The 12153-nt window shown below is 40.2% G+C and overlaps 1 protein-coding gene across 1 annotated transcript in view; it reads right to left on the bottom strand.

Moving 5' to 3' along the window:
- Nucleotides 1-12153, bottom strand: part of PDE6C (phosphodiesterase 6C) — a 97749-nt gene that overhangs the window by 43649 nt on the left and 41947 nt on the right. Inside the window, exons 2-7 of the mRNA XM_040361769.1 lie at nucleotides 9351-9503; nucleotides 9179-9268; nucleotides 6331-6471; nucleotides 4380-4454; nucleotides 583-647; nucleotides 421-487 (exon numbers count right to left, since the gene is read on the bottom strand). Of these exons, the coding sequence (XP_040217703.1) occupies nucleotides 421-487; nucleotides 583-647; nucleotides 4380-4454; nucleotides 6331-6471; nucleotides 9179-9268; nucleotides 9351-9503 (591 nt within the window). The remainder of the gene's footprint in view (nucleotides 1-420; nucleotides 488-582; nucleotides 648-4379; nucleotides 4455-6330; nucleotides 6472-9178; nucleotides 9269-9350; nucleotides 9504-12153) is intronic.

Below are 12153 nucleotides of genomic sequence, written 5' to 3' on the forward strand. Positions count from 1 at the left end.
TCCTTTAATACCTTTTTTCATTTTTTTTTTTAAATCAGGCTGTGTGTGAGAAACAGCAAGGAGGATATTCCAGCATCACAAGCATGAAAGCTCCAGGATCACCTGATTAGAGATAGGATGTGGGGTAAACTACAGCAATACCTAGATAAAAACTTCTAAGCATATAGGCTAAGCTCCCCTTATGCTTCTCATGTTTTTTTTTTCCTTTTTGTGAAGTATAATTTTAAATAAACTGCACACAAAACTATATAAGACACATTTTACAGTTCACATAATAAATACTAAAAACCACTACAAAATCATATCATGACAAGGGGACCGATACTTGACAGCTTCATTATACATCAGAGATTCTATTTTATAGGATTGCAAGTGTTACTAATTAAAAAACAAAAAAATATACATAAAAAATCAACATACATATCCATTCTCAGCGACGAATGTGGGCAGTCCACTCACGAGGGACCAGTGATCTTCAGGAGGTGTGCTAGGTACACAAACACAGAGCACATTAAACTGGAGAAACTAAACAACTATTATAATTAATTTAAAACTGTTGATGAATCACTAGTCATATCTTACGGGATGACTTTAATTTCTTCTTTCCCATGCAAAATATAATCAATAATCTTGTAAAAAATAACTTCCTGAACAAAAGAAAAAAGACAGTTGTTAATACTTTCTAAAGAGATTACAGATACGGTAAGTGAATTATTGAAGATGTTTCACTGGTAAAACTAGGGATGCACCGATACCATTTTTTAAACACAGAGTATGAGTACCGATACTTTTTTCAAGTACTCATACCAATTACACATACCTATCGCCTAGAAAAAGTAGGTACAGGGGTGGTTTGGGAAGTGGGAGTTGTGGGTAAGTGTGTGTGATGCCCAGTACCTTCCTGCTGGCCAGCAGCAAGCAGAGCCAATTCTCCTTCTGGATGAGGTGTTGTGCTCCTTCCATTGGATCCATTTTTATGTAATAGACCACGGACTGTCCGGGGGGAGGAGCAGTCCCTGGTTGCCTGCACATCCTGCTGGTCTTCGGGAGGCCCCCAATCCACCTGTCCTCCGGGCCACTGATCTCTCTCTTACCGACTCTGCCATAAGAGAAGTGTTTAAGCACTTCTCTTTCACTGTGCTGGCAGGGAGATCAATGTGCCGGGGTAATATATCTAGAGACACACACGTGTGTTTGAGCTTCAGGATGCACACCCTAATGCAATAGGCTACGCACACCTATCTTGGGTAGCCTGTTACTTCAAGTGGTTCTAAAGGCAAAAGGTTTTTACCTTAATGCATTCTCTGCATTAAAGGGTTTGTAACCTAATTATGCTTTGCTGCCAGCCCCCTTTTTTAATCTGCCATCCTGCACTGTATGAGTGTTTGTTAGAATCGATGCCTCTAAATACCTTTTTTTGTGAAGTAGCTTCTGACTGGTCACACGACTCCCGGACGCTCTGATACTCTGATTCAGGGCTACAGCAGGAGGAGCCAAGCTCTCCCTCTGGCATTAGCCGGGAGTCACGTAATCACCCAGCTGGCCGCTCTGCTACTCCTGCTGTAACCCTGGATCGGAATAGCAGAGCAGCCAATAGTCACGTGACTGGTTATAAGATACTGCACAAAAAGGTATTAGAGGCTTAGTTTCTAACAAACACTTATAAAGTGCAGGATGGCAGCTTAAAAGAGAGTGGCTGGCAGCATTTTTTTAAATTCAATTGTAGTTTTTTACTAACAGCAGCGGGGGGGGGGGGCAGAGACAGAGACACAGACTCCTGAGCTGACAGACAGGGCGGGGAGGGTGGTGAGGACAGGGGAGATGACGGGGGGAAAGCAGAGAGGAGAGACAGCGGATGACAGAGGCACATGAACTGACCACGGTGTGAGCGCTCAGCAGCCATGATAAACCGTGGTCAGGTTACAGGGGGCAGGGCAGAAACTGGCAGGATCAGACAGATATTTTACAGCAGAGGGGCAGGTTAGACACCACAAGCACTGTGCTGTTTAAATAGAATAGATGTTGCTGCGCTGTTAAAAGATAAAACTAAAATCAAACTAAATCTACCTAGATAATATATATTAAAGAATATCAAGAACAGTAAGTTGTACAATAAATGCTAAAGATATTGATACACATGAAAGGATTTCCAAATAAATAATCACAGTTTTATAAAATAAAGTGATGTGGACACTCTCCAGTTGAGTATACATATAACATATAAAGTGACGTTGTCCTTAAAGTACAGAAAATTGTGCAAAAATATATGCAATATGCAAAGGTGATTTCTCCTCTTCTGTGCAACAAACACAATGTGCAAAGTGCAGGAAAAGGATTTATCCTCTTCTGTGCAACAAACTCAATGTGCAAAGTTCAAAAAATTGGTTTCTCCTCTTCTGTTCAATACGCATTTAGTAAAGAAAACCTTGCGGTTATGAGGCAACCGCATGTGTTATAGACATGTGCACAGAAAAAAAAATTGTTTTTTTTTGTTCTGTTTCGTATCGTTCCGTAGGTTCGTTTCCGTTCGTTTTTCGTAAGACGCCCGTTTTCCTGTTCGTTCCCGTTCGTTTTTCGTACGACGCGATTTTTTCGTATTCCGATCGTTTCGTATTTTGGTTACCGTTTTATTTTCAGACATGCGGGATGGTTCGTTATTCTGTTTAATTCATGTTTGTTACTTGTTAGACAATAATTTTCGTGAATTTTCGTTGTTTTGTACTTTCATAAATATATCGCAGGATTTGCGGCACTTTCAACATGCGGCTCATCCATATTAACTATTGTTAAGCCCCATACACTTGGTCAGACTTTTTTAACAACAAACATAAAAACGATCGTTTTACCGAACGTTCGTTCGTTTTTAAACTCCATCAGAAAACCATTTTTGGGTTCCAGGTTCAAAAGTCTGGCCAACTGATCTCCCTTCAGACGAAAATCCACAGAAAAGTTTATTTGGCTTTACTGTACTACTGTACTCAGCACAAAAGAGAAGCTGCTTCACTAACTAACTACACTCACTGCCCATTCAAAAAAACGAAAATTACATCTATAACAAAAGATTTGTATTCTGAAACCAAATTACGAACAGAAAAAAGGAATTCAGAATACAAATCTTTTGTTATAAGATGTCATATGAACATACAAACAGAAAAATAATTCAAACAAAATACAGAATGAAAATCTTTTGTTAGATGTCATATGAACATACGACTGAAAATCAAAATACGAACAGAACAAGGATTCAAACAAAATACAGAATGCAAGTATTTTTCGTTCTTTTGCTGTTTTCGTTTTGGCGTATTTTCGTCGGATCGTTCGTTCGTATTTGCGGTTGTTCGTTATGCGGCTCATTCGGAATCCTGTCGTTTTCGTATTTTGGTGCTTTAATTTTTTCGTATGTACACATTATTCTGCGGGTACGAAAATTAACATTTTCGTACGAAAATAACATTCGTACGAACGGGAATGCACATATCTAGTATATAATAGTGAAGATTAGTAGTGTTCACAAGGCTGGCTTCTTGCTACTATATTCTCAGTATAATGGGGCAGATCTAAAATGAGCAGTGGTCTTTCTCTCCCAATGGATGTATATATAATGTGGAGGAGGAAGAAGGGGGAGGATTCTGGATAGTGTAGTATTTTGAAAACAACATTTTCTTATTTATTAAAAACAATAAGGCGTAGTAAAATTTCTTTATAAGTTAAAAAGCAAAACACCACGAGCGGCGAGCGGTTATGTTGACGTCAAAATGTCAAACGTCAAATGCTTGTTTTCACTATCTGGTGAATGTAGTCTAAAGGCATGTACACACAATCGGTTTGTCCGATGAAAAAAGACAGATGGACTGTTTTCATCAGGCCCCATCGGTATTTTTTCCATCGGTGTAAAAAAATAGAACATGTTTGAAATTTTTCCTATGGATAAAAAAACAATAGGATATTCCGATCATCTGTGTGGAACTCCATCAGAGAAAAATCCATGCATGCTCAGAATCAAGTCGACGCATGCTCGGAAAGAATTGAACTTCATTTTTATCGGCTCGGAGTGTTTTACATCAGCACGTTTTGGCATGGTCGGAATTTAGTCTGATAGTGTGTATGCAAGACTGATGAAAGTCAGCTTCATCGGATATCTGACGAAAAAATCCATTGGATTTTATTCCATCAGAAATCCGATCGTGTGTACAGGGCATGAGACCAGGTTGTCTGCCCCAAGAAAGACACAACCTGCAGGAGTGGCCATGTCTTATGACTTTGTGAATGCCTCATATTAATTTGGTTAAACTGGAAACCTCTTTAAGAAAATCCAAAATGGGAAGCATATCACACATGTATAAAATAATTTACAGATGTCCAAGGAAGGCCTTACAAACCCTTCCATCTGGTGTCTTTGGCCCTTTGTAAGGCGGTACTTCTCCAAGCTTGACTGGCCATTCTTCATAGAACTCCTAAACAACAGGGAAGGAGAGAATGAAAAAAGTCTGTGTTTAACAGTATGTTTATGGTCTGTATTTCCAGATAACAGTCCCAGTTGTATGTGACAGGAAGTATTTGTTTACATCTGCAGTAATGACTACAAGTAGAAGTGTGGGACCCCACAGATGTTTGAAGGAAGGACCGTTTGTATTACTCATGGAGCATCCAAGATTATAACTTTAATGTAACATAATGAAAGTGCATTCATCACTGATAAATGCACTGTAATAATTAAATTTTTTGGGGTTAGTGCTTACATGTAATTCAAACAGATGTCCTTTAATCATACACAGTTCTGGCAAACCTTTTTCTAAGTAGAGGTTGTTATTAATTAATCCCTCATTAGCCCTTATTGTTTTTTTTATTAACTTCCATTCTTTCCTACTTTAACTATATTTTGCAGATTTGTTTTGTTCAATTTCATAGTGCCATATTTAAAAAAATGTAAGTAGGTTAAAATGGAGGTCCATGCTCCTTCAGAAAAAAATAAAAGTCAGCAGCTACAAATACTGTAGCTGCTGACTTTATTATTAGGGCACTTACCCATCCTCAAATCCAGTGGTGTCCTCACCCGAGCCGATCTCAGGTGCTGCTCCCACCATCTCAGCTAAGGAAAGCCTTGCAGCTTCACAGCTGGTTCCCTACTGTGCTGCATTTTGTAAATGGCCCGGATGCGGGGGAAGGAGGAGGAGGGCCAAACTTCCAGGTGACTTTTCTATGGAAAACTCAGCCGGATGTGGGAGCAGGTACCTGTCAAAAACAGGTATCCACTCCTCCTTTCCCTGAAAGATGCCAAATGTGGCAGTGGAGGGGGTGTAGACAAGCCAACCTTTCCCTTTTGGGTGGAGCTTCGCTTTAAGCTTAGTGAATTGAACATAATTTGAGCTATGGGTGACCCTGCTGACACCACCCATCTCTACAAACTTCAAATTGAAGAAGCCAGTCACTGCACATGTGTAATAAAAAACAAGGGGTGCCACGAAAAAAAAATTGATGGCAATGAGAGATTTGTCCATCCATGCTGTTTAGCATGAATAGGGGAATCTATGAGAAATGCTTCGATATATGGAAAAGCCCACTGTTAGATGATATCACAGAGCCGCTCCAGGCTCTGGAAGGATCCCCACCATTTTGTGGGATCCACCATGCTTGATTGGCAGCTGGTTTAGCATCTCAGCGTGTCACTTCTGCCCCCTCCAGAACCAGGCACTTTAGTGAGGGAGGGGCAGAGCAGAGAACAGTGACTGAGCTGACCAAGAACTGAGTGATCAGCAGTCATGTGATCGCTCAGTTCTCAGGCTTAGAGGCAGTGGGGGACAGTCGTAGCTTCAGACTGATGAATATGGTTTGTTTTTTTACAACCCCAAACCTCTACTTTAATGAAAATCTGCCTTTTTACAATGCTTATTAGCACTAAATGACACTTATGTGGCTTTTCCAAAAAACTAAGAGTCACCTCAGCCACCATTCATGTATAAGCCCTATGGGTAAAGGTATATTGCTAACAATGGCTCCTTTTTACAATGATGAAAGTTTTTTACAAACCTGTCTCATCCCTATAGCCTCCCAAGTACCAAATAAACTCAGTTTGGGGGAGACAGTGCACTTTATTATCTTCCCCTTGATTGTCAGAGGGCCTTGTCCCCCAAAAATTCTGTTCATATATATTTTTTAGCCACAACGGAGCATCCATTTAAATTGCTTTAGGTATGTAGTTAGTACATGAATTTTTGTTTTACTTTTCAGGCTTTGTAGTAGGCTTGTTTTACAGATTTCCTCTCTTCTGTCTGTTGTTCATGTCTTCACATATTTGTGTTACTTGAAGTGAGCGTGACACAAGACAATCACCTTTTCTTTCGTCATGTCCAACAATCCCACAGAATAGCGTTCACAATTCAAGTAAATCCTGACAGTATACAGAGCTTTGTGAAACTGACGCTCGATGTCTGTTAGTTCTTCAAAAACCTTATTAGCGCACCAAAGCATTATCTGTGAAGAGGAGATTGCCAGGTTATGGTGGAAAACAAGTTAAAACGTTACAACTTTTTTCTTTTAGAGAAAACAAATTTTAAAAGTGTACTGTATATATTGGCTGCATCTATTGCGGGTCACTTTTCACAAACAACCGCAAGTGTAAATAAGCCCAACGAAATTGAAAATCATTATTATTACAGTCCAACATGGCTATACTGGTGGCTATATGGCTTTGACTATGCCTCTGTGGCCCATTCCCCGATGATGTCGTCTGTGATGAAACACGTAGGGTGGGGCTTCTGACTCCATCACGCACGCTCAATCTGATTGGCTGACAGTCATGTATGGATGTCTCATTTGAAACTACCTACAGGAATGCCATCTAGATGCGATTGTCATATTTACCGAATGTGAGTTTTACTCTTATTGCTATTTTAAAATCAATTTTGAGAAATGTTTTTACACTATGGGAGCTTCTCTTGCATTTAGTTTTTTGAGTCAATTAGGAGACATGTTTATTAGCTGGAGGAAGTTAAACATTAGATGTGACCACTCTGTCTAGATAAGAGCTGTTAGACCAGTGGTTCTCAACCTGGGTGTCGGGACCCCCTCGGGGGTCAAATGACAATTTGCCAGGGGTCACCAAATCCTGGGCTGTTCCTGCAGCACTCTCAGCCTTTTCACATGGCTGTGGGACAGAGACTAGAGGTCTGCTGACTGGTAAGAAATGTGAAGTGGGAAGGGCTGGAGGAGACCCTGATCTCCTGATTTCGGCATAGGTGTCACTGCTGCGAGACACCACGGAGCTGGAGACACAGTGAGTAACATTACCTGTGATTAGAGTTGCCATTTAAAGTCCCCACTACAGTTCTCAGATCAGCAGATGATCTTGATCAAGAGCATCTAAGCTGGCTGATCAGAACTCCCCACCAGCACTGCCAGCAATCCCCCCTCCCCCAAGGAGTAAGAGAAGAAATAAAAGTAGAGAATATATGGAAGGGATAAGAAAAGAGGGGGAGGAACAAAGAAAAAAGGGAGAGAAAGAATAAGAGAAAGAACAGGAAAGATGACTAGAGAGAGGGATGGTGGGGGGGGGGGACCAAGAAATTAAGATAGAGAGATAAAAGTGAAAGAAAGGAGAACATAGAGAGAGTGGTACATCCTAAAATGTACCAGAAGGGGTTGTAATACTGTACGAGTGGAACGGACTTAGGGATCCCTAAATGTACGTGGGCTAGGGGCGCAAATTACTTGTCTGGCCTTAGTTGCTGAAAACCCACGCTACAAAAATTCTACTGTTAGGGGTCCCCACAACTTGGGAAATTTTGTCAAGGGGTCACGGCACTAGAAAGGTTGAGAACCACTGTGTTAGACCTATCTGTGTACACAGGAGTCGCTGCAATCTGGTAAGGAGCTATGTTTAATGTCTGTACACTGGGTGTTGCCTTTTTCCCTATCGGTTGGAATTTTCTCAATGCCTGGATTAAGAAGATTTGCTTCTTCCTTCTTGAGCACCAGTGGATTGTCTATTGTACCAGGGACTTGCTTACTACAAACATATTGATCTGGGGTGTGGCTTTTTATATATGGTATTTGCTCAGCCACAAACCATTTATTATGAGAAGGTTGCCTTATGAATCTTGATGACAAGTTAAGGAAACACTGCAAAATGAGCACAGTTGCAATGCTTATTTAATAGCTAATGAAATATAATTTTACACATTACCTACAGTAGACTGGCTCTTTAATCTTCTGATGTAGACAGAGAGCATCATTTTATGCTATGGACATCCCAAGTTCAGACACTTTCATACACAAGGTCCTATTTTGTGAACATTTAAACCAGTTGTGTAATTATACCAGGGTGGTTCTTCAAAATCCTGCTGATTATGATTAACTACAACTAACTACCCAGAATATATATATTTTTTGGTCTCTTATAATATAAAGGACAAGCCAAACCTAGACTGATGTTTTAAATCCAAACAACATAGATTGGTGGAACTATGTAAGACTTTTTTCCTCAGGCTTTCTGATGGAAAGATACCCTAACCATCTCTGTCTTTGATTATTGCCAAAATAAGGCCAAAAAATGCATCATTCCCCATCAGTTGGGCGTGTTATCATAAATGAAAACACTGGAGTCCAGTGTCAAAATTCAGAAACCCTTTTCACATCTTTACAAATGTACTTAAAACATTGCAAAATGCTAATCATACCCACAGTCCCCAAAACATCTAAAAACCCAATTCATAGCACTGGTGTCCATACAACACTATGAAATCTGTTTTGAGACTGTTGCCCCGTACACATGTGCGGGATTTCTGACGAGAAAAGTTCCCGAGGAGAAAGCCGAGAACCTGCTCGGTTCAGTCTTTCCCCTACACACGGCCGCTTTTCCCGACAGGAAAATTGCGATGGAGCTTTGGCCGGGAATGCCGGCCGTATGTATGCTCCATCACAGTTTTTCCCATAGGAAAACTTCCAAAAAAACATCAGGAAACAAGAGAACTGGTTCTCTTTTTTTGTCCGGCGGTTTTCCCATCGGAAAAACTGCGAGGAGCATACACATAGTTGGGATTCCCGTACAAAAGCTCTCCTCACAGTTTTCCCGTCGGGAAAACTGATCGTGTGTAGGAAGCATTACCCTTCAATTCAGCAAAGTTCAACATAACTGTGCTATTACATTTTAATAGTTTGATTCCTAGAATAAATAACTTACCTGACTTTTTCTTAATTCGATGTTGTAAAGGTAGTTGATATGATTTTGTTTAAGGACCATTGATATGAAATTCAGATATTTGGTAAGTACCTGGAAAACATATACAAGAGTGACATTTGCAGCTCATATTAACTGACATACTGAAATGTATATTGTTTTTGCACTATGTTACCTCTTCATCCTGTTTGGAAAAGGCTGGTTCATTCTGTTTGTTGAGGGCCATTATAACTGCTAGGACATCATTTCCAAATAAGACAGGTGTGGCCAGTAGATTCTTTGTACAATAGCCCGTTTGCTTGTCTGCAAAGTCAGAGAAGTGTGTGTTCTGCGTGGAAGAAAAGAGAGTTGATTCCTCTCAACACATAACAATTTGGCTTTAACACCAGACTGGATGATATTTTGTTTGCTAAAACAAATGCCATGTTTCATTTTTATATAATACAGTTTTAAAAAAAAAAAAACTTTTTTTTTAATCTCAGTGCTGCTGATCACCTCCAGCGTTTTTCATCTCCTTCTTGTCAAACTGCAAGTGCTTCACTTATGACGGCGCTGCTCAGGACTGGCTTCTGGTCCATGTCTAATGCAATCTGTGCTGCAAGGCTACTTGTGGTCTCTACCAGAGATGCAATTGACAAGGTGACAATGTAGCATCACAGTTGGCAGACAGTTGTCAGCCAATGACCAGAAGTGCCTGAACATGGGCCTTCATGGTAGTATCACCAAGTATTCCATTTATGAAAGCTGCAGATTTAACTAAAAAAACATTTTTGTACTCCTACATATTCTGTACTCCTACTCCAGGCTTTTGGTCTCCGTGACTGTACTCTTCGCTGGTTCTCTACCTACTTATCCAATCGCACCCTTAGCGTTACTTACAATTCTACTTCCTCCTCTCCTCTTCCTTTCTCTGTTGGGGTCTCCCAAGGTTCTGTTCTTGGACCTCTCCTATTTTCAATCTACACCTCCTCCCTGGGTCAGCTGATAGCCTCCCACAGCTTCCAATACCATCTCTACGCTGACGACACTCAAATCTATTTCTCTGCCCCTCAACTCGCTCCTTCATTCTCCTCACGTATCACTAATTTATTATGAGATATATCAGTTTGGATGTCACACCACTCCCTATCCAAAACCGAACTTATAATTTTTCCTCTCCCCCGTGACAAAACAACTTGCTGTACGTGTTTCATACACCAGTAAAAAGTCACAATATCTGCAATAATCCAGCTAGTTTGTAGCGCTCACCCCCAAAAGAGCCCCTGTTTCTCAGGTCCCCTGTTACTGTGCCCACAACTCTGCAAATAGAGCCATGCATTCTGACACACCTGTCTGGATTGGGATAAGTTATTGTAGATGTTGCAAATGTCTATACAGTAACCCAATGGCAAAAGAGCTATAAAACAACAGCAACGGCACAGCAAACAGTTAAAGGAAGCTAGAAAAATATATTACAAATAGGTGAAAAACAGAAAGAAATATACTGTAAAAAACAAACACTGGGTGTAGAAAGCAACTCCTTTTAAATCCTATACTAGGGCAATCTTAACTAAGGAGAGCCACGGCAGCCTAATAGTCCTGCGGTCTGTAATATACTCTCCCTCTCATTTCTGCTGGCCAGCTCATTGGGGCTAACTCTTATGTCCGAGAGCTCAGGATAATGTCCCTTTAAGCACTCATAATAGCACTGACTTTGGTCCCTTTGAAAAAAGAGGGACAGTGTTGCCTGAAAATATCACAGAGCCAGTGCCTTTATCAGTTTTCAAAGTGTAGTGCGATTTTGTCCAGCGGCCTCTCACCAACTCCTGTATTAGCAGGCAATTTTCTTCTGTTGGCAGCACAGTCGGTCAGTGTGTATAACATTATTCCCCTTGATCAGGCAGCACCCTGGCATCCATGATGCTTTACAATGTCCCACAATGTTTGTCACTGCTCCTCTATCCCTCTCGGGTGCAGTGGGGAGCGATCTGCTAGCAGCTAGCGTTATGTTTACAGTTTACCATAACTAACATGGTCTGTACTGAGTTGGTAGATCTTCGTTCTTAATTGTAAACTAAATGTACTGTCTGTCCTAACAAAGGGTTAAAGATCTCAAAGCTTGGTTAGTACATTGTATTTTAATACACTTTTAACTTGGAGCCTAACAACATAAGCTTCCTTGCAGCACATACAAAACAGTAAACCCAGACAGGATGTGGTAATGTGGGCTGAAAGGAGCGGAAGTGACATATGTAAGTACCGTCTGTTTTAGGAAGGATCTACTGTATTTGCAATGCATACAGACCAAAATTTGGAGGTTTTTCTTTGCAGTTTATGATTAATTTAGATACAAGCAATAGTAAACAGGGCATTCATCATCAATTCAACCGCACAATGCTTTTTCCTTACTTTGTGATCAACTGGAAATTGATTGAAAATATGATTTATCAGTTATACATGTAAATGAGCTTTTAAAAATATTATTTAATCAATCTAAAATAAAATTAGTTCTTCAACAAACATGCAGATAGTTATTCAATTTTGCAGTAGCAATTGACAAAATTCCACCACGGCCGATCGACTTGTCAAAAAGAGCTCACTAAATAGAGATTTTTTTTTTCGAATTTATTCAAATAAGTTGCAATCAGGGATCAATTGAATGCTCATAACTTCTAGATTGTAAGCTCTAATGAGCAGGGCCCTCTGATTCCTCCTGTATTGTATTGTAATTGTACTGTCTTCCCCGATGTTGTAAAGCGCTGCGCAAACTGTTGGCGCTATATAAATCCTGTATAATAATAGTAATCATAACAATATATGTGTGGTAAGGACAAGCATGCCCAATGCTAAGCTTTGGTTGTAGTGTAAAGCTGTTTGAGGGGACAGCTACATACTTCTTCAGTTTTCTTGAGAGAGTCTTGGCTTCTAGGGTATTGCTGTACCTTTAAGGAGGATTGGGCTATCTCAGGTTATTAATTTGTTTTGTAGTATTTCACAGG

Source organism: Rana temporaria, chromosome 8, assembly GCF_905171775.1.
Source record: "Rana temporaria chromosome 8, aRanTem1.1, whole genome shotgun sequence".
Classification (NCBI taxonomy): domain Eukaryota; kingdom Metazoa; phylum Chordata; class Amphibia; order Anura; family Ranidae; genus Rana; species Rana temporaria.